Below are 26,088 nucleotides of genomic sequence, written 5' to 3'. Positions count from 1 at the left end.
AAATGTAATGTTGTAAAAGTTTTCATCAGGTATCTACACCTTCAGTGTAATGATAAAATCCATACAGGTCGGAAACTATAGAGATTTACTGAACATGGAAAGAATTTGATGAAACGATGCGTCATGAGGTTTCACCACAGATCTCATATGAGGGAAAATCCTTACAAATGTAATGAGTTAGGTAAATTTTTTGCGCCATTCTTAAATCAGCCTACATATCAGAGAATCTATACTGGGAATAAGTGTTTCTCCAGGATTAATGTGAGATTGTTATGTACCTTAGAATCATTACAGGTCACAGTATGTTAAAAATTATGAAATGGTATGTATGTGACAGGAAGAATAACGTGCGAATGGCCAATTATCTTCACTGTAAATATTCTATTAATTGAATTTTATTGAAAAAGCCACATTACTATTTATGCCTTTCAACCTGAAGTTTGAAGTCTGCTGAACTTATGCCTTCATTACAGGCCTTTGATGATTGTCTCTGGGAAGGAATCAGTAACATAAGGAGGCCAACTTCATTAGGTGTGGTTCATTCACATCCGTGTTCCCTGGAAAAACAAGGACCCTGAATTACCAAATTCAATAGTTGTGAATTAGCAACAGGGAGGAGCAGAGAATAATATAAAACTGCCTTGACTCATCATGCTTGTTATGTTCAGGGTCCATGGATAGGCCACTGTGCGTTATAGGACAGAATGCTCTACCAGATGACCATGAACAGAGCAGTAAGGACATTAAGGGACTGGACTTGCCAAGAGAGGAGAGTGACAGGTTGCTAGGGACTGATTATGTGGTAGGAACAATGTGTCGGAAAAGTTGGTCACTTCCTCCCCTGCATGTGAATTGGTGATGTTTGCATCTATGTTTAATGAGAAATTAGACTCATTCTTGGGAATTGAAGGGAGAGCAGTTAACATTAGAGGAAAATTTAATAACTGGGTGAGGCTTGTTGGAGGATAAGCTTACGGTTTCAATGTCCAGTTTCTCTCAAAGGAAGGAGCCCTTAGGCTTTTTTATCAGTTTGTCCAGATAGGCTGAATAAGAAGAGGTTTTCCTGAGGTGTCAACAGTCAAACATCAAAAAAATGGAGTCAGGGGAATTCCCTGGCAGTCCGCTGGTTAGAACTCCGAGCTCTCACTGCCGTGGGCCTGGGTTCAGTCGGTGGTCGGAGAACTAAGATCCCACAAGCCGCATGGTACAGCCAAAAAAAAGACAAGAAAAGAAAAAATGGAGTCAGACTCTGACAAAACACTGAGGCAGAGCCCCCTCGCCTACCCACTTGTATCCCTCACAGGTGTCCTATATTAATAAGTCTACTTCTTGCCTGTCACTCTACCTCTCTCTGAATTCCTTCTGCACTGAGACACAAAGAACCTGAGGCTCAGTGAGTCCAGAGACCAGATACTGAAACCCCCACCAGGTGGGAGAAATTAACTGTGTGCTACCCACAAGCATGTACACCCCAGACTGGTGGGAAGGAGAAGGTTGAGGATGTTGACTCCCACTTACCTCACCACCAGCCAATCAAAAGAATGCCCACGAGCTGATCACGCCCTCTCTGAACCATTACTATAAAACTCACTACCCACTCCAGGTTGGGAAACACAGTTTTGAGGGCATTAGCCTGCTGTGGCCCCTTTGCCTGGCAGAGCAATAAAGCTGTCCTTCTCTACTTCACCCCAAAAGAAAAGAAAACAAAACAAACACTGAATGCTTACTCTTGAAATTCCTGAGTTCTTGACTTGGCAAACCATACTTTTCTTCATGCTAACAATTTCTTACATTCCTTTTTCTGCAGCACACATACATTCCATTGTTCAATATGGTTCTTGAAAATGCTTGTAAAATCCTATTTGGATAACTTGTCAGAGATATTTTTACCTTAGTTTAATAAAATTAATGTTTGGAAATGTTTATTAGATAATATAACTAAGCAGTTTACTCAAAGAGCAATTTTCTAAACGCTATTAAAATTTGAGTTTCAAATTATGCTGGTACACAATGTGTTACGTTGTTTTCTACTGTAATAAAAAATGTTTTGAATTGTTTCCTTAGTGATAATTTTTTCTGTCACATATATTTCTCCTGTTTTATAGCATGGGATATGTAAATCAGTGGGTTGTTTTGGGACCTCTGTGACATGATAATGCCCATAAGGCAATGACAGGTACAAAGTAGGTGCATTATAAATATGAAGAAAAACTGTTACTTCAGGGCTTTAGTTCAGTGAAAAAACTGGAATGGCAAAATGGTGACATGAAATCTCTCTTGTGGGACTTGGCTATGGTCAGGTGCTTGAAAATCAAGTGTGTGTGGAATTGAACAAACATGCAGTGAAGTGAAAGAAATTATAAGGATGAATGAGATAGACTGCAGAATTCCAATTATAGTGTGTGACAGGGAGAGAATCTCCATTCCCAAGTGTCTGGAAGCTGTGCTGCCCTTTCCTATTGATATGTTCACATTCAGAACCAGAAGATCTTGCAGAGAAAATAACATTTGTGCTACTTTTAGTATGTCAACTGACACCCAGTATCCTCCACATAGAATTTGTTCCCAACCAAGAATAATGTATTTTTCTTTGATAAGTGGTCTTGATTATTATTATTTATTTATTTATTTAGGCTGTACCATGTGGCTTGCGGGATCTTAGTTCCCCAACCAGGGATTGAACCCGGGCCCCGGCAGCAAAAGTGACGAGTCCTAACCACTGGACTGCCAAGGAATTCCCTGATTTATATTATCTTTAATATGAATTCTTTCTGTCTGTGATTCATTTCTGTTAGTAATATTTTATGATGAATTTTTTATTTTTATTTTTTTTTTGCGGTACGCGGGCCTCTCACTGTTGTGGCCTCTCCTGTTGCGAAGCACAGGTTCCGGATGTGCAGGCTCAGCGGCCATGGCTCACGGGCCTAGCCACTCCGCGGCATGTGGGATCTTCCTGGACCCGGGCACGAACCCGTGTTCCCTGCATCGGCAGGTGGACTGCGCCACCACTGCGCCACCAGGGAAGCCCTATGATGAATTTTTGAATCTTCATGTGGGATTTAATTGGTCATTTTGTTTACTTTCTCTTTTTTTCTATTAACTTTGTCTAGTTTTTTATCCTAGTAATACTGGCCTTATAAATTGAGTTGACAAGTACTCCCTCCTTTTCTTGTCTTAAAAAGAAATTTTATAGCCTGCTGTATAGCACAGGGAACTCTACTCCATACTCTGATGGCCTATATGGGAAAAGAATCTGAAAAAACAAGACAAAAAAAGTGGATATATGTATAACTGATTCACTTTGCTGTACACCTGAAACAACATTGTAAATCAACTATACTCCAATAAAAGTTTAAAAATTAAAAAAGAAATCGTATGGAATTACTGGTAATTCTTCTTTATAAACTTGATAGAATTGTTGAATAACATCGTTGTGACTTTGTTAAATTACCTTTTGTAAAGTTGAGCCCCTGAGTGTTGCAAGTTAGGCAACAACTCCGCAAGACTGCAAGAGAAAGTGAAATGGAGACGTTTATTACTAACAGATTCTGGAGGAGCTACAAGGAAGGTATAGCTGGAGGGAACATGTAAGAAGTCCAGGTAGGGTCTAGGCAGAGAGCATGGGGCCGGACTTGGGGCGCAAACCTTCTTTAGGGTCCATGGATAGGCTGTTTAAATGGAACTGATGAATTCAAACCAGAAAGAAAAGGAATTACTAAGCTTCAGTGGGGGAAGGGGAGCCAGATTTAAAGAAGAACCAGGGGAAGGCCGGGGGTGATGGGGAAGCGTGGTTGTCACGAGGGCAGTCCAGGGAGTCATATCCCTGTGACCCTGGGCTGTTAACCTAGGATGTGCTGTCAAAGGAAAGACTAATGTCAGTTCATGGCCCCAGCAGGCCACTAGACTATACCAGATAGATACTGAAACAGCCATATTATGGAGTAGTTTATCTAGGATCTCACAGTCACCATCTCAGCTTGCAGATTTCTTTCTTGGGTAGTGGGGATTTTGAAATTTAAAATTTTCTTTGTAATTCAAGGTAGTTATTCAAGTAATCTGTTTCACATTGGTGATTTAGGTTACTCGTTTCATGGAATCAGTCCATTTCATCTTAGTTTTTAAGTATTATTTTGTAGAGTTTTTGTAATAGTTCATTTCTGTCCTTGTCTGCATGTTCTATAGTGATATTCCCTATTTTATCTAATAATCAGTAGTTTTGTTTAGTGTGAACAAAGGAGGGAAAAATCGTTTCTGAGAAAAGCTGCAGTTATCATATATACTAATATTATTTACAATCATTTATCACCTTTCTGTGAGATCATACATGTCTGCCCTTTGGTATCAGTCTTGGCCACTTGACTTAGGCAACCCTTCCTTTCACTTGAGAAGATTGCACTTCCTTGCCCATTTTAGGCAAGCTTGGCCTTTTGAGTTCCTGGGCCAATTTGGTGTGAGTAGAAAGGCATGTTTCAAGTTTAAATGGAAGCTTTCAAATCTTCGGTTTGTTTCATATAACCCTGTCTTCTCTCTACTGCAAGAAGGGTCTTGGATAGACTGAAATTTTATGCTGAATGACAGAATCAAATTATACAAACAAGCAAGGGGTGAATAATGATACATATGATATGAGGAAGAAATAAATGTTTGTTGTTGTAAGACATTGAAAATTCAGGAATACTTGTTACATAACAAAACGTGTAAAAAGGTGACTGGTACATTTTCAATGACCTTTTCTTTTTTCATGCCCACCTTAACCTCCCATAGTCAAGGTTATAGGCGAGAACTCATTGTCTCTCATTCCTTCTCTCATATATTGCCTCTTTCCATTAGAATGTCCATTTAATTTTGATTCAACTACAGATATATTACCTTCTTTGTCTAACTACACTGGGTTGACTACAGGTTTTCAGTTTTAACACTTCCAACTGGTTTATCATTGAATATTTGTAAAATAACCTTACTAAAATTGCCCAGTTTCATGGTGCTGCCTTCACCTGAGGAAGGAAGCCTCAGAACTACATGAGCTCAGTTAATACTTCAGTCCCACCACAAACAGGAAGTGCACACTGAGGGCTAAAAAGCCAAGCAAAGAAATCAAGTGAGCCCTTAGACTTTTAGTGTATTGGTAAATTGCTGTTCCTTTCCGATGAGTGCTCTTACTAACTCCACATTTAATTTACTATTAAACTACTATGTGATATTAACATACCTGTTAATAACTGAGGGATGATCAGAATTGGAGAAGCTACCTTAAGTATTTCCTGTCGAGGAATAGAGAATTAAATAAGACTTCCTTGAAACTACAGAATATATTCAATTGAGGGTAGGCACTTAAAATGCTACTTTAATTTTTATTTTATTATTTATTTGTTTAATCATTCATTTACAAACAATTCTCTTGGCCCCACTGCACAGCTTGTGGGATCCCAGTTCCCCGACCAGGGATTAAACCCGTGCCTCCTGAAGTGGAAGCATGGAGTCCCAGCCACTGAACCGCCAGGGAACTCCCCCTTAAAATGTTATTTTAAAGTTATGTTTCTTTCTTTGGCCCGGTAGCAGGGCTTGCAGGATCTTAGTTCCCCGACCAGGGGTTGAACCCGGGCCCTCGGCAGTGAAGGCTTGGAATCCTAACCATTGGACTGCCAAGGAATTCCAGAAAGCTATATGTTTCTGGACATGAAATGATTCTTATATTATCATTTTTAATTTTTCATTTTCCACATACAAAATATTGACTCCCAAACATCAAAATTATATTAAATATATGTACTACAAGTATCCACATTACAATCCGTTCTCAAGCATATATATATATTTTTTTGACCGCACCGTGTGGCTTGCAGAATCATATTTCCCCAACCAGGGATTGAACCCTGGCCCTCCGCAGTGAAACCTCAGGGCCCGCCAGGGAATTCCCAAGCATATATGTATTTTGTTGTTGTTGACCTAGCCACACTGCATTTAGGATCTTAGTTCGCCGACCAGGGATCCAACCCGCTGCCCTGCAGTGGAAGCGCAGAGTCTTAACCACTGGACCGCCAGGGAAGTCCCATATTTCCTTTTTTTAATAAGATACCTGGGCCTTCCCTCTTCCCTGGTGGCTCAGTGGTTAAGAATCTGCCTGCCAATGCAGGGGACACGGGTTGGAGCCCTGGCCTGGGAAGATCCCACATGCCGCAGAGCAACTAAGCCCGTGTGCCACAGCTACTGAACCTGCACTCTAGAGCCCGCAAGCCACAACTACTGAGCCCATGCGCCGCAACTACTGAGCCTGGTCTGTGCTCTAGAGCCGCGAGCCACAACTACTGAGCCCATGTGCCATAACTGAAGCCCGCACACCTAGAGCCCATGCTCCGCAACAAGAGAACCACCGCAATGAGAAGCCCGCACACCGCAACTAAGAGTAGCCCCTGCTTGCAGCAACCAGAGAAAGCCTGGGCGCAGCAACAAAGACCCAATGCAGCCAAAAATAAATTTATTTAAAAAAAAAAAAGAAAGATTCCTGGGACTTCCCTAACGGTCCAGTGGCTAAGACTCCACACTCCCAATGCAGTAGGTCCGGGTTGCATCCTTGGTCAGGTAACTAGATCCCATGTGCATGCCACAACTAAAGATCTAGAACCAACGCAGCCAAATATTTTTTTTAAAAGATACCTTGGACTTCCCAGGTGGTGCAGTGGTTAAGAATCTGCCTGTCAATGCAGGGGACATGGGTTCGAGCCCTGGTCTGGGAAGATCCCACATGCAGCGGAGCAACTAAGCCCATGCACCACAACTGATGAGCCTGCGCTCTAGAGCCCGTGAGCCACAACTACTGGGCCCGCGTGCCTAGAGCCCGTGCTCCACAACAAGAGAAGTCACTGCAATGAGAAGCCCGCGCACCGCAACTAGAGAAAGCCCACGAGCAGCAACAAAGACCCAATGCAGCCAAAAATAAATAAGATACCTTTCATATTATTTTTAGGTGTATTTTTACAACAAAAAGTGCTATATATATATCATATTTATATTTTGCTCGTTATGTATGATGGAGACCATTCCAGTCTACTGACTTTACTCACTCTACTAGCTTCTCACGCATAGCCATGTATTCCCCTAATTTCTCACTCCCCTCACATAAAGGCAAGGTCATAGAACCAGTTTTGCCAAATGCGGAGGTACTAAAGGGTTTCAAGCAGGAAAATGTTCCGAAAGGCGGTTTCTACGTGGACCGAAAGCAGAAAAGGCAAGGGCTTCGGTACTGGCCTCAGAGAAATTTGAAACCCAAAGGGAAACGGTCCGCGATCTGTAACAGTGATTTACATGGGGAGGAGGGGCGGAAGTGGGAATTAAAAGACCGCAATGACTCCAAAACCCTGAGGATGGAGTAAAGGGACCGCGAAGCACAGATTTCAACTAGCAAAGAGAAACGCTCTGCATTGCTACTTCGTTCCAAAAATTCCATTTCCGGGGCCGTAGAGAACTGCGCATGCGCCTCGTGAAGAGGCCGACCGGCCGGGGCGGGGCCTGGACGGACCGCTACGGCCGTGTTTGGGGGTCGGTGAGGGGAACCCTGTCCGGGAAGGGAACGCGGGAGGGTTGGGAATGGGGAGGGCCCGGAAGGTGCTTCCCTGTACTTGACGGGCTTGTTTCAAATTGCAGCCTGTAAAAATTTTAAGTTAAAGCTCACGATTGTGGGGGCCAGTTATGTCGGAAACTAAGATGTTTCCTATAAGGAAGTTGAACACGGTTTAAATAAAATCTGTTTCTAACAGTAGGTTGCTCTCATGTCCTGCTAGTAAGGCCAAAGTTATTCAGGTTTCTGGAAATGTGGGTCTCCTAGACTGGTGGGCATGGGGCAGTGGTTGGCTCCAGGAACGTTTTGTGCAATTCGAATTAATTTTAGCAGTAGGAAGTAAGAACTGAACTTGTCCCTGTATTACACACTAGAATGAAAAATACAAAACTCTCCTTGGGTCGAATGGGCTATTTCATACTGACACCCTGCAGAATAGCTTCTCCGTTTCTATTCCCCTTTCACTCCACAGGCCAAATTCAACAATCTGCTCAGTTCCAGAGACTCAGGGACCAGACGTAGGGTCAGACTGGAGGACTAAGGCAAGTGATAATTTAGGTCAGTAACCGTTGCTTCAAAAAGAGCAAAACGTTTCCTAAATTGGACTTCCCTGGTGGCGCTAGTGGTTGGGAATCTGCTTGCTAATGCAGTGGACACAGGTTCAAGCTCTGATCCGGGAAGATCCCACATGCCGCGGAGCAACTGAGCCTGTGCGCCACAGCTACTGAGCCTGCGCTCTAGAGCCTGCGAGCCACAACTACTGAGCCCACGTGCTACAACTACTGAAGCCCACACGCCTAGAGCCCGTGCTCCACAATAAGAGAAGCCACCGCAATGAGAAGCCTGCGCACCGCAACAAAGAGTAGCCCCCGCTCGCCGCAACTAGAGAAAGCCCACGCACAGCAACACAGCCAAATAATAAATAAATAAATAAAATTATTTAAAAACTTGTATTGTTCTTTCTTTTTGCTAACGTGTTTTAACTATTTGCTGTTTTAAAACCAAGTCTTTACACAGTGAGTTGTATAAACAACTCTTTATACAATTACATACATCACTATATGTTTAAGGTGTAAAGCAAAATAGTCTGACTTCCCTGTATTGTGAAATGATTACCACAATATGTTTAATTAGCATCCATCATTTCATATAGATAAAATAAAAGGAGGAAGGGCAATAAGAAAAATTTTTTTTCTTTTGATGAGAACTGCCTTATTTTGCAAAACGTTTATCCTATTCCACACTTGTGCTGAATTACCTTCAAATAGCTTTGAGAAAAACTTGTTTACATCATAATATACTTAAGTCAATAATAACTAAATATAATGCAATTTCAAATTCACTATATGTTCATTATGAGAGTAATTAGAAATTTACCTTTGATATTTAAACTGTAATGTATTTTAGCTGTTTGTGTTCTATTGCTGAAAATTCTCTTACGAGCCTGTAAAATATATAGTATTCAGAAGACATTGGGATTTATTCTCATCTAAGGAATAATTAACTTCGCCATGTTTCTAAGGGCATTTAGTGGGGAGGTATATTCTCTTTAATATGAACCCTAAAGAAAGTAAAACTAGATTATCAACTATGCAATAACTTCATTTCTACCTCAATATTTTTATGGCAATATCTGTCATTAAACATTTACTACAAAGTATGTTTTCCTACATCCCTACAGGTGGAAGATTTCATCCATAGGGAAATGGCAATCAATTGAAACATGATGTTTACATAGGGATATTAGCATTTAAAATATTTTCAGTCAAAATGAGCAGAATGTCCTGGTGTAGCATACATATGAAAACATAACATTTTTTAAAAGTTTCAGTGACCGGAATAAATTTTGGGATGTTTATTAGAAAGATTAGTCTGTATTATGGAAAATTTCAAACTAGCCATGTTGGCAAAAAAGACGTTTCAGTGTGGACTTCCACGATTCCAATCAGGGAAATGAGTCAGTGGTGGAACATTTCATTAAACACAGAACAATAGAGGAGGATCTGATTATAAGGCTAAGTCACGAATCCAATTTTTTTTTTTTTTGCGGTACGCGGGCCTCTCACTGTTGTGGCCTCTCCCGTCGCGGAGCACAAGCTCCGGACGCACAGGCTCAGCGGCCATGGCTCACAGGCCCAGCCGCTCCGCGGCATGTGGGATCTTCCCGGACCGGGGCACGAACCCGCGTTCCCTGCATCGGCAGGCGGACTCTCAACCACTGCAAGTCCTCTCCCATTTTGAGATGGCCCACCTTCTGTCTGTGGAGTATGTTTCTCTCTAAATAAATCCACTTCTTACCTATCAAAGCAAAATAAAAAACACTGTTACCGACAGTAACTTAAAGGAAGCACGTGAGCTGACTGGGAAGCGCGCACGAGCTGACTGGGAAGCACCTTACAGTGCCCGCCCCCTGCCCCTCCTTCTCCCTCTCCCTGCGGCCGACCTGGGCACTCTCCTCGCCCCGCCCCTCGCCGGAAGCGCTCTGCCCAGGCCCCGCCCCCCGGAAGCCCTGCTTCTAATCGGGCGCTAGTAGTTTCCATAGGACCTGGAAGTAGAGAGTGGGGCGTGAAGATGTTCGACAGAGAGTGAGCTTCTCCTTTTTGTTGAAAAGTTTCGCAGCGGGCCTCTCTTACTACCTCCTCAGGGTCTTGTGAATGACTACGGACCTAAAATCCCCACACCCGCCCCTGAATTTATCCCCGGTAAATTCAGATCTAGCCGGTCTGAATCTTTTCGGGGATCTTTTCTCTTCGGGTTAGAGATTTCTCTGAGGATGGCCCTTGCCCTTGGTTTTTAACACCTTCCGTCCAGGTAGACACCACCTTTCGCAACACTTTGCTGCTTAAAACCTGTTAACTGTCTCGGCCTCCCCTTGTAAAGTCCTTGACCGCGAGGTGGATTCGCCCTTCACCCCACCCCCAGCCTCGCCCTCTCGGCCCCTGGAGGGCAGCGCCGGTCGCCCCGCTCCCGGACAGGCCGCGTTCTCACCCCGGTCCTGGGGTTCTTCAGAGCCCGCCCCTCTCCTGAGACCCCCTCCCTCCCTCCCAGCGCCTCTGTCCTCGCGTCTCCTCAGGCCGGTCCTTCTGCTCCACAGGCTTCTTTCTTGGTCAGCCCTTCCCCTCACCCCGCATAGGGGGACGTGACCTGCGCCAGCCTTGTGGACACCCATGGTTCTTCCGTGCCAAGTTCAACTCAGGTGGAAAATGGTCTCTTGCGGTAGGCGGGCATCTTATTCACTCGCCATCTTTCTAAATATGGGGGCGAAGGGGGATCAGGAGAAGCAGAGACAGAGCGATCGAGAGAGGGATAGAAAAACTGAGAAGCAGAAAAGAATGAGGGAGAACCAATGGGAACTTAGACGGTGGCTGAGGGACTTGCAAAGAGATAGTGAAATGAAATAGATTTAGCCTTGAAACTAGCGGGCCAATAAAATAGAGAAGTAAATTTAAAAAGCCGGATCTCCAGGTGGGCAGCATGGCGAGAGGCCTGGTAGGAGCGAGGGCAGCAGTGGTGAGGCCCTGCACACAGTGAGTCCGGGAGAGGATAAAAGGTGGAACGAAGGCTTTCAGAGCAACAGGTGCTGGGAGAGAAAGAGGACAAAGGGGGACACGAAGAGCAGAGGAAGACAGAGCAGGAAGGAAGCGTCGCCAACTGAAGTGCCGGCGAGTGGGGAGGAACGGAATGGAAGGGGACCGGAAGAGGTGTAACCCAGAGGGTAGACAGGGAGCGGAGGTGGGGGAGAAAGAGGAACAAGGGGGAACAGGCTGCAGAGTGGGGCAGGCCAGGTGTGAGGGAGGAAATAGAGAAGAGGGCAGGAACAGCAGGAGAGCGGAGGGGAGCAAAAAGACGTAGACGGAGAAAACTAGGGAGACAGATAAACGGAATGAGATGGTGACACATAGTAGCGCAGGTAGGTGGTGGGAGCTGGATGCAGTTGGATGGTGAGTTGTTTGGATGTGGATGATTAAGTCGTGATATATGATTTGTGGTTTTAGAATATAGTACATTTAAAATTTGTTTAAATTATACAAATGAGGATGAGAATTGCAAAGCTGCAGTCTACAGGCTTATGCATTTTGTGATTATTTATATGAGAATATAACTTCCATTTGCAATCCCTATTCAGCCAGGGGGACAGTGACTTGATTCACTTAGTTGTGGGTCACGCCCTTCCCTTTTCCTGGCATGGAGTAGGGGTCAGGGGAGAGGACACCTGGGGCAAGAAATGACTGACTCTGTCACTACATGGTGCCTTTTTAGAGGAACATTTATTTAAAGTATTTTTTTGTGTGTGTAATGCATTTAGTTTTTCTTTCTCTATTCTGTATAATTTGTTTTGTAAGTTGGAATAAATCTTAGTTCATTCAATTTCTCCTCTCCTATAAATAAGTGTTTCTTTCTGGAATAATTTTTGGTCTTCTACAATCAACTCATATCATTCTTTTCTAACATTATAGTCTCAATTTTTCAAAACTTTAACACCAGGGGTTTCCCTGGTGGCACAGTGGTTGAGAGTCCGCCTGCCGTTGCAGGGGACACGGGTTCGTGACCCGGTCCGGGAAGATCCCACATGCCGCAGAGCGGCTGGGCCCATGAGCCATGGCCACTGAGCCTGTGCGTCCGGAGCTTGTGCTCCGCAACGGGAGAGGCCACAACAGTGAGAGGCCTGCGTACCGCAAAAGAAAACAAACAAACATAGAATAGGCAAACAGTGTATGACATCTTCCTCTGGCTAGTTATCCAAAGGAAACAAAATCATTATAGTGAGGGAAATATTTGCCCTCCATTGACCATTACTGCATTATTCACAGCAGGCAAGATGTTGAAAGAACCAAATGTTTGTTGACAAGTGAATAGATGTAGAAAATTTATGTCATCCATAAATTGTGACATTATTATGACAGAAAAAGACAGACATTTTTTTGGAAAGTAGAAATATCAGACTTATAGCGCCGTAGAGTATAAAGGTTCTTACAAGGGTTTGGGTAGTGTGGTAACTGGGGAGATGTTGGTCGAAGGATACAACATTCAGTTGTAAATGTGTACAACATATACCTCTCATGTACAGCATGCTGACTATAGTGAATCCACTGTGTTATTATATACTTGGAATTTCCAGAGAGTAATACCTAAGTGTTCTCAGCACACAGATACAAAGATTACTGTGAGTTGGTGGAATTGAAAGTTACCTTATTGTGATTATTATTGCACAGTGTTTACATGTGTAAAATAACGACATTCGATGACTCATATGTACACCATTCTTACTCATCAGTTATACCTCAGTAAAGCTAGAAAAAAAAAAGAAAGTGGGGGCTGTGCTGGACTAGGCTCCTGCGGGTGTTGCTCAACACAGGCCTCCCATTAGATCATTGAGGCATTTTTCATATACATGTTTTATACCCTTTGACCAGAGATTTCACTTAATATTGTTGGTGTGGGGTCCAACCTCAATAATATTTGAGGTGCCCCAGGTGATTCGAATCTGGATGCATCATTGAACATCAGGACTCTGGGTCCCCCCATTCCTGAGGGCTGAGATCTGGGCTGAGGGTGAGGGCTCTGCTCTGCGTGGGGATGGATCAGGGCTGGTCTGTGACCTGCAGGGGATCGTCGGGTCCCGCTGAGGTGCCCGCTGCTGCTGGGTACGTGAGGGCCTCACCAGGAGGGGAGCCTGATCTGAAGAAAGGGTGGGGAAACTCCTGTGTAGGTCTCTGTGTGGGAGTTACTGTCCTGAGTCCCTCCTGGGACAGTGGGCAGCAGAGGACCATCTGTTCCCCATGCTGAGGGCTTCCCTGTGTGTGTGGTGGTGACTCAGGAAGGGGGTGTGTTGATTCTAAGCATTAAACAGCATGTTTCCAACTTTCAGGGTCAACATCTAAAGAGTGTTGCTACCTGGGTAAGAAGCCCGGAAGAGGAGGAAGAGGAAAGAAAAGGAGTCAGAAATGGCTCTTTCTCAGGTAAAGTTGTATTCTCAGCTGATTCTTCTGTCTGTCCTTCCTGAGATGCCCTTCTTTGGGCTCACTAATCTCTGACTCTGAAGTATCCCGCCTGCCACCTGTACATTCACTGTCACCCGGTTCTTTCCCTCAGGGCCTGTCATCTCCACTTAGATCCCGTCTCCCCATGACCCAGTGACCTGGAAGTTGTGAAGAGGCTCCGCTGGGTGTAGTCCTGGGCAGGGCTTCACACCCATGGATTAGAGACGTGGTGTTAGTGCTATTGGGCAGCCGGGATTTTTTAGGGCCCCATCTGGATGCACTGTCCGCTCTCTGTAAACAAGGGTAAAGATGCTGCACATGGAAGTCAGATACTAATATGCACAATACCTGGTAAAATCTGGAAATCATACCAATTATGGGCAATTTGTTCAGACTTTTTTAAGGCAATTAAGCTAAACGAGTGAATCGCTGACTTCAAATCTTAATGATTGTGAATGGAATGGAAAGTTCAGAAACAGACATCAGTGATAGAGGGTGTTTTAGACCATTAGCAAATTTAGTCTCGAAATCAACCTAAATCTCTGACAGTTGGAAATTCTTCATATCACTTTCATTACCTCCATTCCTCAGAGGTTGTCTTTCTTTTTTTTTTTTAATAAATTTATTTATTTATTTATTTTTGGCTGCATTGGGTCTTTGTTGCTGTGCGTGGGCTTTTCTCTAGTTGCGGCGAGCGGGGGCTCCTCTTCGTTGCGGTGCGTGGGCTTCTCATGGCGGTGGCTTCTCTTGTTGCAGAGCACGGGCTCTCGGTGTGCGGGCTTCAGTAGTTGTGGCTCGCACGCTCTAGAGCGCAGGCTGAGTAGTTGTGGCGCTCACATAACTACTTATTTGCTCCGCGGCATGTGGTATCTTCCTGGACCAGGGCTTCAACCCGTGTGCCCTGCATTGGCAGGTGGATTCTTAACCACTGTGCCACCAGGGAAGTCCCTCAGAGGTTGTCTTTTTACTCTGGGTTGTATCCTGTGACACAGAAATTTTTAGCTTTGCTGTAGGTAGATTTACAGCTTCATCTTTTTGCTGATAGATCTAGTTTCTCTGCACCATTTGTTATTGAGACTGCAGTTTCCCCTTCGTAATCTTGGCACCCTTGTCTATACATTTTATATATATTCAAAGGCTTATTTTTGATATTCTCGTCTGTTCCACTGGTTTATGTGTCTGTGTTTCTGCCAGTACAACATCATCTTGATTACTCTGTAATGTGTTTTGACATCCAAATATGATGGCCTCCATCTTCTTTTTCAAGAGTATTTTGGCTCTTTGGGATCCCTTGAGATTCCATATGAATTTTAGTATGATTTTAGAGCACTTTGGGTAATATGGTCATTTTAAGAATATTATGTTTTCTAATCCATGAGTACAGGGTATGTTTCTATTTATTTGTATCTCCTTGGACTTCTTTTTGCAGCATTTAGTAGTTTTCAGTATACAAGTCTTGCACCTCCTTCGCTAATGCTTTCCTAAATATTCTGTTCCTTTTGATGCTAGAGTAAATTGAATCGTTTTCTAATTTTCTTGGCCATTGTTCATTGTGTACAGAAATGCAGCTGAGTTTTGCGTGCTGATGTTTTTTGTTTTTTTTTTGCGTGCTGATGTTTTATGCTCCAGCTTTTGTGAAGTTGTTCTTTGAAATAGTTGTTTTACTGTGGAACCTTTTTAGTTTGTACATCTATAACCTTGTCACCTAAAAGAAAAGATAATTTTACTTCTTTTTCAATCTGAGTAGCTTAGAATTCTCTTTCTTGTCTAATGGCTCTAGCTAGGAAGTTTATTACTTTCTTGAACAGTAGTGCAGGGTGTGCATCTTTCCCTTTTTTTGTTGTAAGCATTTATCAGTGTAGACTTCCATTTTAGTACAGCTTTGGTTACCTGTGATAAATTTGGTATGCTGTGTTTTAATTTTTATTCAGATATTTTTCCCATTTCCTTATAATTTCCTCTTTGACCCACTGCTTCTCTAAGAATGAGGTGCTTAATTTCCACGTTGGGGGGATTTTCCTGTTTTCCATCTGCTCTTTATTTCTAGTATCATTTCATTGTGCTTATTTATTTATTTATTTGGCCACTTCGGCTGGTGGGCTCTTAGTTCTCTGACCAGGGATTGAACCCGGGCCCTTGGCGGTGAAAGCACGGAGCCCTAACGACTGGACCGACAGGGAATTCCAAATTTCATTGTGTTTGGATAAGATCTTTTTTTTATCACCTCAATCATCTTAAATTTGTTAAGATTTGTTTTGTGGTATAAGGTATGTTCCGTCTTGGAGAATGTTTCACATGTGCTCCCGAAGGATGTGTTTTCTGCTGTTGTTGGGTGGAGTGTTCTGTACATGTCTGTTAGGTACAGTTGTTCTATGGTGTTGTCCAATCTTCTGTTTCTTTATTGACCTTTTTGTTTTCATGCGTATGTAAAACTAGAGTCTTGAAGTCTCTTACTCACGTTTTGCTCTAGTCTATTTCTTTCTCTATTTCTGTTAATGTTTGCTCCATTTCACGGGGAGGTCTAATGTTAGATGTATGTGTATATATATATATATATATATATATATATATATATATATATATATATATATATATATATTTACTTATTTATAATTGTTATATCTTCTTGGTGATTTGTATCTTTTATTATTATATAATACCCTTTGTGTCTTGTGTCAGTTTTTCTCTTTAATTAAATTTGTCTGATATAAGATTGTCACCTCTGCTCTTTTTAACATGGAATATCTTTTTTTTTTAAGGTTATTTATTTATGTATTTATTTATTTTGGCTGCGTTGGGTCTTTGTTGCTGTGTGCGGGCTTTCTCTAGTTGTGGCGAGCAGGGGCTACTCTTCGTTGCAGTGCTCAGGCTTCTCATTGCGGTGGCTTCTCTTGTTGTGGAGTATGGGCTCTAGGTGCTCAGGCTTCAGTAGTTGCAGCATGCAGGCTCAGTAGTTGCGGCATGCGGGCCCTAGAGCACAGGCTCAGTAGTTGTGGTGCACGGGCTTAGTTGCTCTGCAGCATGTGGGATCTTCCCGGACCAGGGATCAAACCCATGACCCCTGCATTGGCAGGCTATTATTAACCACTGAGCCACCGGAAGTCCCGGAATATCTTTTTCATTCATTCACTTTTTGCCTTTCGATGTCCTTAGATTTGTAAATGTTCACCGCTTTTACTCTTTGACCTGCTCTCTCTCTGTTTCTCACTCTAGGTCTCTGTTTTTCCTCCTGTTACTTCCTCTAGTGGTCCATGCTCAGGCACACTGTACAGTGGTGAAAGGCAGGAGTCCTGGCCATCCCCCTTCACTCTACTGTAACTTTTGAGGGTATGCATTGGGTGTTTCCTTCTGATCATGATGTTTGTTGAAATCTTCTTGCTTAATAATGATATGTTTTTTCAATATTGTTTTTTGTGAAGATTTTTAATTCTACACATAATTGTAAACTTTAATATTGTGATAATTTTTTCTTAATCTATTTAATTAGTATATAACAGTAGTTAACTTTTCTAATTTTGAATCAGTGTTTTATGGGTGGAGTACACAGACTGTTTTGCATTTGTTAATACCTACTTGTGTACATTTTAGTGGATAAAATTTTATTTATATTTTTGACTCTAGGTATTTTATAGAGATTGGAATTTAAGTGTTCTACACTGTTCATGTTAGTACCATTTAGTGACACTGATACTTTTTCATGGTCCCAAAGGTGCTAAAATTCACATGAGTAACATTGATGATGGAAAAATGTTCACGAGAACTCCTCTCATTCCAGTTGATTGTGTGTTTACATATGTGTCCATGAGTTCATGGATTTGCAAGTCTATGTTTTGTTTTGTTTTTAATATTTATTTATTTATTTACTTGGTTGTGCCAGGTCTTAGTTCCGGCAGGTGGGCTCCTTAGTTGCAGCTCACAGGCTCTTTAGTTGCGGCACATGGGCTTCTTAGTTTCGGCATGCGAACTCTTAGTTGCCACATGCATGAGGGATCTAGTTCCCTGACTAGGGATTGAACCCGGGCCCCTTGCATTGAGAGTGTGGAGTCTTAACCAGTGCGCCACCAGGGAAGTCCCAAGTCTGTGGTTTTGATAAAAGACAACATGATTTCATAAGTCTGTGTTATACCTAATTGTAGTTCAATCAGTCTGTGTTATACCTAATTGTAGTTCCAATTGTATCTTTTTTTTAAAAAATTATTTATTTAATTTATTTATTTTCAGCTGCGTTGGGTCTTCATTGCTGCACACGGGTTTTCTCTTGTTGCGGTGAGCAGGGGCTACTCTTCGTTGTGGTGTGCAGGCATCTCATTGCAGTGGCTTCTCTTGTTGTGGAGCACGGGCCCTAGGTGCGTGGGCTTCAGTAGTTGTGGCACATGGGCTGAGTAGTTGCAGCACGCAGGCTCTAGAGTGCAGGCGCAGTACTTGTGGCTCATGGGCTTAGTTGATCCAAGGCGTGTGAGATTTTCCCAGACCAGGGCTCGAACCCATGTCCCCTGCATTGGTAGGTGGATTCTTAACCACTGTGCCACCAGGGAACTCCCCCAATCGTATCTTAAATATATTCTTTGGCCTTGTATTTTTTTACACTATCATGTTAATGGTTCAAATAGTAGTAAGATTACTAACATTTTATGTGCATTTGTGTGTGTGTCCACATCTATAATGACGTTTTATGCCCTTCCATGGTATTCTCCTTGAAGTTAAGTTTTCTCAGGTGACCCTCTATCCGTGTACCTTTAATTCTCTTTCTGTTACTTAAGTTTTTCTTCTTCTTTTTTTTTTTTTTTTTTTTTTTTTTGCGGTACGTGGGCCTCACTGTTGTGGCCTCTCCCATTGCAGAGCACAGGCTCCGGACGCACAGGCTCAGCGGCCATGGCTCACGGGCCCAGCTGCTCCGCAGCATGTGGGATCTTCCCGGACCAGGGCACAAACCCGCATCCCCTGCATCGGCAGGCGGACTCTCAACCACTGCACCACCAGGGAAGCCCTAAGTTTTTCTTCTTGATCTTCAACTCAAGAGCCAAACTTCCTTAGTTTATGTGCTTGTGTATTGTTTCTTAGTTTCTTGACCTGAATAGAGTTTCTCAGTGTGTTTCTGACAGTTTTCTCCTCTGTAACGTGGGAACAGATCTTTCTCTAATGAGCTCTGATGATGATTAAAAGCTTACATCTGTAAAACATTTGCAGTAATGCTTAGTATATGTTAAATATGCAGACACCTTTAGTCATTGCTGTTGCTATCCTTATCATAATTTAAGATTTTGACTTTTCTTTAAAGCCACTGTTGGGGACTTCCCTGGTGGTCCAGTGGTTAATGGGCCTTCCGGGCTTCCCTTGTGGTGCAGTGATGGAGAATCTGCCTGCCAATGAAAGAGACATGGGTTTGAGCCCTGGTCCAGGAGGGTCCCACATGCTGCGGAGCAACTAGGCCCGTGTGCCACAACTACTGAGCCTGCACTCTAGAGCCCACAAGCCACAACTACTGAGCCTGCATGCCACAACTACTGAAGCCCGTGCTCCTAGAACCTGTGCTCCACAATAAGAGAAGCCACCGCAATGAGAAGCCTGTGCACCGCAACAAAGAGTAGCCCCTGCTTGCCACAACTAGAGAAAGCCCACGCGCAGCAGTGAAGACCCAATGCAGCCAAAAATTAAATAAATAAATAAATGCATAAGTACGTAAATAAATTTATGAAAAAGAATGTGCCTTTCAATGCAGGGCACTCGGGTTCAATCCCTGGTTGGGGAACTGAGATCCCACATGCCACAGGGCAACTAAGGCCATGCGCCGCAACTACTGAGCCCGTGAGTTACAACTACTGAAATCCAAGTGCTCTGGAGCCTGCGCACCACAGCAGATTGCCTGCATGCTGCAACAAAAGATCCTGCACACTGCAATGAAAGCTCCCGCATGCTGCAATGAAGATCCCGAGTGATGCAACGAAGACCCAATGCAGCCAAAAAAAAAAAAGCCACTGTTGACTCTGTCATCCTTGAAGATACCACTCATAGCGTAGCTTACCTAGATATTAAATATCACTCAGTGTGTAAAATATAATATATAACACTTCTGCATAGACAATCCATTGTTGAATTTTATTTGTATGTATTTTATGTATTGACTACAAAAGGAAAAAATCCATTGATTGATGGGGGATATCATAATGTTAAGAAAAAGCCTAAGAAATTAAATTAGAGAATGACAATTTCCTTCACATAGCTTTACATGGATCTGTCAGAATATTTACTTCAACTGAATTGATCCTTACTCCTCTGTCCTCTTCTCATTTTGTGTGAAAATAAGAACCTCCTCAGGGCTCTTTGGTTAAATGTGTTTTCATTTCAGACACAGTTGACCTTCAAGGATGTGGCCATAGAATTCTCTCAGGAGGAGTGGGAATGCCTGGACCCTGCTCAGAGGGCCTTGTACAGGGACGTGATGCTGGAGACCTACAGGAACCTGGTCTCCCTAGGTGAGGATAACTTCCCTCTAGAAGTTGGGCTCTGCCCTTGGGTATCCTTCCATTTTCTCTTGGGAGGCCCTGTTTGCTTGACTGATCCAAAATCCCTATTATCTCAGACATTGAAAAGCTTCATGATGTGGCATCAGGAGTTTAATCCTACCTTTCCTTAGATGATCTCCCCACTCCCCACTTCATGATTTATCAGGGGTTGTTTCAGAGTTTATGTATTCATAAAGCTGAATGGTAAACTTTTAATATACCCACGTTCCTATTTTTCTACTCCTGTGCTTTTGAGTTAGGAGTTCTAGGAAGTGAGCTACATTTCTGCATTTTATACTGTTCCGTGTGCATTCAGAAGGAGGGGAAAAGTGGGTGAATTTTTGAAATATTTTTCTAGATTCATTTGTAATCTTCAGTTGAACAAAGAATTAGAGTTCTGGAAAAGTCACAGGAAATCACCTTTCTTTCTTCTTGTGTGGAGGGATTTCTGTTTCTCAGCTGAATATTTTACTCACTTTGTAGCAAGAGAAAGAGTGCTGGGCTGTTGAGAGTGATGTGAATGCCTTTGAGCATGTATCAAAGTGTGAACATAGGTCAGATCTCAGAAAGGCCGAGAGGAAACCTCGTTATTAATAGTGTTTGGTTAACTCTCCCCTCATCGGAGAGTTCTGTGGGAATACAGAAGATAATTTATTATTGTGAACCCTCAGAGGAAATTTTTCTTCTCCCCAACTTACCACGTTGTCCTTCAGCATGTAAAATGTGTTCTTTTACCCTCCAGTGGTACTGCAGCTCTACCAGAGACAAAGGCAAAGTCTTTATCGTGATCTACCACACTCTGCCATCTCGTACCTGTGAACTAGTTGTTGCTTGACCTTGAGTAGCATGAGGTGGGATTTTTTTAAAGGGGTCTCCTACCCCCTCATCTCTCCTTCAGGGCATGATTCCACTGAATGCTTAGTTCTCAGTCCACATGGATAAGAGCTGATGCCTCCAGACTAATCCCTGAACCTTTCTTGGTTCCATCCCCATTGGATGTTTTTAGAAGACCCAGACAGAAGATGGGAAAACACTGGCTGCTCTTTGATTCCATCTGGCACCTCAGAACCTGCATGGAGCTGTCTCAAGTCCTGTCTACTTCTTTTGTTCTCCTCTTGCCACACAGTTCAGGGATGTGTGTCCTAGCCCTGTTGGTTGGATCTTCTGTTATTGTTACTTAGGAAAACTGTAAGGACAGTGTACAGAGAGATCCTCTTTTAATTTTTTTATTTTGTTTTTATTTTTTATACTAATTTGGTTGTGCCAGGTCTTAGTTGCAGCAGGAGGGTTCCTTAGTTGTGGCATGCGAATTTTTAGTTGTGGCGTGCATGTGGGCTCTTGTTCCTTGCATTGGGAACGCAGAGTTTTAACCACTGTGCCACCAGGGAAGTCCCGAGATCCTCTTTTTAATCCCCAGTCCCTCATGGGGGGAATATGTGCATCTTTCAGGCTTTTTGTTTGGCATCTGTGGGTAGAGCGCATGGTTCCATCTGAAGGTCCTATAATATCTGACAAACATATCTTGTATTTTTTTCACTCGTGTACCGCTCTACCTAGTCTACCTTCCTGATTTTGTATTCTCCTAAGTTTGCATGATTTTGCCTCTGAAACTTGCTTTTTTAAAATATTTTTATATTTTTATTTTTATTTTTTTTTGGTGATATGCGGGCCTCCCACTGCTGTGGCCTCTCCTGTCGCGGAGCACAGGCTCCGGACGCGCAGGCCCAGTCGCCATGGCCCACGGGCCCAGCTGCCCCACGGCATGCGGGATCCTCCCGGACCGGGGCACGAACCTGCGTCCCCTGCATCGGCAGGCAGACTCCCAACCACTGTGCCACCAGGGAAGCCCTGAAACTTGCTTTTGAAATACATAGTCCTGGACTTCCCTGGTGGCACAAAAATAAATAAATAAATAAATAAATTCATTTAAAAAAAGAAATACATATCTTCCCCTTTGGTAATCATAAGTTTGTTTTCTATGTCTGTGAGTCTCTTTTTATTTTGTAAATAAGTTCATTTGTACCTTTTTTTTTTTTTTTAAAGATTCCACATATAAGCCATATCATATGATATTTGGCTTTCTCTGTCTGGCTTACTTCACTTAGTATGATAATCTCTAGGTCCATCCATGTTGCTTCAAACAGCATTATTTCATTCTTTTTTATGGCTTAGTAATATTCCATGGCATATATATACGACATCTTCTTTATACATTCACCTGTTGATGGACAGTTAGGTTGCTTCCATGTCTTGCCTATTGTAAATAGTGCTGCTATTAACACTGCAGTGTATGTATCTTTTTCAATTAGTGTTTTTGGGTGGGGTTTTTTTTAAATTATTTTATTTATTTATTTTGGCTGCATTGGGTCTTTGTTGCTGCCCATGGGCTTTCTCTAGTTGCGGAGAGCGGGGGCTACTCTTTGTTGTGGTGCACGGGATTTTCACTGCAGTGGCTTCTCTCATTGCGGAGCCTGGGCCCTAGGCACATGGGCTTCAGTAGTTGTGGCATGTGGGCTCAGTAGTTGTGGCTCGCGGGCTCTAGAGTGCAGGCTCAGTAGTTGTGCACAGGCTTAGTTGCTCCTCGGCATGTGGGATCTTCCCGGACCAGGGCTTGAACCTGTGTCCCCTGCGTTGGCAGGTGGATTCCTAGCCACTCACCACCAGGGAAGTCCTTGTTGTTTTGATATTAAGTTGTATGAGCTGTTTGTTTATTTAGGAGATTAACCCTTTTTCAGTTGCATCATTTGCAAATATTTTCTCCCATTCTGTGTGTTGTCTTTTCATTTTGTTTATGGCTTCCTTTTCTGTGCAGAGGCTTTTGAGTTTAATTAGATACAATTTCTTTATTTTTGTTTTACTTTCCATTACTCTAGTAGGTGGATCCAAAAAGATACTGCTCCGGTTAATGTTAAAGTGTTCTGCCTATGTTTTCCACTGTTCTGTACTTTTAGAATGTTTTATGCTTCTTCATAGGTACATAGTTTTATAAGAGGTATTTAGAAAAATATTTGGTTGATTAAATTGTTTTGTCAAATTCTTCACTTTCTTTGTGCTAGATTAGTTTTCCAATTCAAAACTGTCATGTGCTTTGGGGTCATGGTGGAAAAATACACTTTATTTGATAGCTAATACCAGTTTGTTTAATGTGAGAGTTTTTGTCATAGGTTGTTTGAAAATAGGGTGCTCTAAAATAATTAGAATTACCTCTGATCACTTTTTCTTTAGTAAAGAATCCTATTCTTTTTTAAAAAAATTTATTTATTTTTATTTTTGGCTGCGTTGGGTCTTCGTTGCTGTGCATGGGCTTTCTCTAGTTGCAGTGAGCGGGGGCCGCTCTTCATTGTGGTGTGCAGGCTCCTCATTGTGGTGGCTTCTCTTGTTGCGGAGCATGGGCTCTAGGCATGCGGGCTCACTAGTTGCAGCACGTGGGCTCAGTAGTTGTGGCACACGGGCTTAGTTGCTCCGTGGCATGTGGGATCTTCCTGGACCAGGGCTTGAACCCGTGTCCCCTGCATTGGCAAGTGGATTCTTACCACTGAGCCACCAGGGAAGCCCCAAGAATCCTGTTTTTTTTGCTTTACTACAGTTTTAAGATCATTGTAGGTAGTTTCTTAACTGTCTTTGAAATAAGTACTATTTTTAGAGTAGTATCATGTATGTAACTTGAAATATTTATTTATGAATTACAATGTGTTGGATACATATGATTCTTTGTATCTTGTAGATATTTCTCGTATACATGTGATCAAGAAATTACATCTAAAAGCAAACACAGATAGAGAAGAAGTATTCCAAACCATAATGCTGCGAAGACATGAAAGGAATGAAATCAAACATTTTTACCTCAAGGTTGTCCAGGAAAATATTTATGACCTTGAGTCTCAGCGGAGAGCTGAGGTAAGAAATTACAAAGGCATGACTATAACCCATAACCAAAATCTCATTGGTAAGAGAGATGGACATGGTAGAAGTACTGCAGGAGTTGAGCTTATTGAAAACAGCCTTGCCTTAAGCTTTCTGGATGACCTGCATATTTTTAAAAGTGAAGAGAAAATTAATGAGTTTACTCAAGCTGACAAGACTATTAGCAGTAATGCCTTATGTTCACCACTTCAAGGAATTTCTTCTGGTGTCCAAACCAACATTTCTAATATACATGAGAGTGATTTTATGCATCCATCATTACTGACAAAATACCAGAAAGCACCCAGGGAAAGACCTTACAAATGTAATCTGTGTGGCAAAACCTTTTTTCAGGGATCACACCTCAGTAGACATCAGATCATCCATACCAGAGAGAAATTACATAAATGTGATATATGTGAAAAAGTCTTTAGTCTAAATTCAAACCTTATAGTTCATCAGAGAATTCATACTGGAGAGAAACCTTACAAATGTAATGAATGTGTAAAGGTGTTTAGTCAGAAATCAAACCTTGTAGTTCATGAGAGAATTCACACTGGAGAGAAACCTTACAAATGTAGCGAGTGTGGCAAGGTCTTTAATCAAAAACAAATCCTTGCAACTCATCAGAGAATTCATACTGGAGAGAAACCTTACAAATGCAATGAGTGTGGGAAAACGTTTAGTCAGGGCTCAAAACTCAGGCGTCATCAGATAATCCATACAGCAGAGAACTTACATAAATGTCATATATGTTGCAAGGCCTTTAGCAGAAATTCAGACCTTGCAGTTCATCAGAGAATTCATTCTGGAGAGAAACTTCACAAATGTAATGAGTGTGGCAAGATCTTTAGTCGGAAGTCAAACCTTGCAGTTCATAAGAGAATTCATACTGGAGAGAAACCTTACAACTGTAATGAGTGCAGCAAGGTCTTTCGTCAAAAAGGCACCCTTGCAAAGCATCAGAGAATTCATAATGGAGGGAAACCTTTCAAAAATAATGAGTGTTGAAAAGACCTTACTCACATCTGAACCTTCACTACACATCAGACAATAAATACAGAGGGGAAACCATATTAATGTGATATATATGGGAAGGTCCTCATTCAAAACTGACAGTTTAAATTCATGGGAGATTCGTAGTGGGAGGAAACATGCACGTTCATGACTGTGGCAAAACCTCGCTTACCATCAGATAAGCCATACTGGACGGTAATCGTAGAAATGTCATAAATGTCTCATAGTTTTTAGTCAAAATTTGTACCTTAAGGTGCACCAAAAAATTCATACTGGAGAGAAACCTTACAAATATAATGAGTGTGGCAAATCATTTATTGTACTTTGAAGTCTAACTTAGTATCAGGTAATCCATATTGGTGAGGGACTTTAAGCCAGGGTTTTAGCAAGTGTACACATCTTAGCTTCATTGGAAAAGTCATACTGGAGAAATATCAGGTAAATGTATTTACTTTGACCAGGACTTTAGGCAACAAATTCATTCACCAAATAATTCATTCTGGAGATTATTACCTCACAAATGCAATGAATGGGAAAAACCTTTACTCGGGGCTCACATTTCATCAATTATCAGATAATCTATACGCGACAGGACATTACAGATGTACTGAATATGGCAAAGCTTTTTGCTTGTGCCTTAAACTGAGGGTTCATCAAATATTTCATACTTTAAAATGCAATAGGGACTTCCCTGGTAGGGCAGTGGTTAAGAATACACCTGCCTTGAGAGTCCGCCTGCTGAGGCAGGGGACATGGGTTCGTGCCCCGGTCCGGGAAGATCCCACATGCCGCAGAGCAGCTGGGCCCGTGAGCCATGGCCGCTGAGCCTCCGTTTCCGGAGCCTGCGCTTCCGGAGCCTGCGCTTCCGGAGCCTGTGCTCCGCAACGGGAGAGGCCACAACAGTAAGAGGCCCAAGTACCGCAAAAAAAAAAAAAAAAAAAAAAAAAAATTCTTCTGAAAAAAAAAAAAAAAAATACACCTGCCAATGCAGGGGACACAGGTTTGAGCCCTGGTCCGGGAAGATTACACATGCCACGGAGCAACTAAGCCAGCACGCCACAACTACTGAGCCTGTGCTCTAGAGCCCGCGAGCGACAACTACTGAGCCTGTGAACCACAACTACTGAAG

General features: G+C 42.5%; 2 protein-coding genes across 2 annotated transcripts; both read left to right on the top strand.

Annotated features, from left to right (window-relative positions):
• Positions 1 to 108: 108 nt before the first annotated feature.
• LOC132416990 (zinc finger protein 83-like) lies at positions 109 to 25,287 on the top strand. The gene is given in 3 exon segments (XM_060000607.2): positions 109 to 242; positions 24,257 to 24,955; positions 25,185 to 25,287. Coding segments are annotated over 3 exon segments (936 nt in total).
• Positions 13,444 to 20,874, top strand: LOC132416991 (zinc finger protein 677-like). Its single transcript, XM_060000608.1, has 3 exons — positions 13,444 to 13,515; positions 19,883 to 20,050; positions 20,782 to 20,874. Exons 1-3 carry the CDS (start codon positions 13,501 to 13,503, stop codon positions 20,872 to 20,874), a joined length of 276 nt encoding a protein of 91 aa, XP_059856591.1. The 5' UTR covers positions 13,444 to 13,500.
• Positions 25,288 to 26,088: the final 801 nt, after the last annotated feature.

This window comes from Delphinus delphis, chromosome 20 (assembly GCF_949987515.2).
Source record: "Delphinus delphis chromosome 20, mDelDel1.2, whole genome shotgun sequence".
Taxonomy (NCBI): domain Eukaryota; kingdom Metazoa; phylum Chordata; class Mammalia; order Artiodactyla; family Delphinidae; genus Delphinus; species Delphinus delphis.
The sequence above is the reverse complement of the archived record's forward strand: the minus strand, read 5'-3'. Positions and strand labels throughout refer to the sequence as shown.

What these genes read in the sequence shown, in the direction of transcription:
- LOC132416991 (XM_060000608.1), top strand. An exon ending in AAGTTGGGCTCTGCCCTTGG is followed by an intron (nt 20,051 to 20,781) that starts GTATCCTTCCAT and finishes TTTACCCTCCAG; the next exon opens with TGGTACTGCAGCTCTACCAG.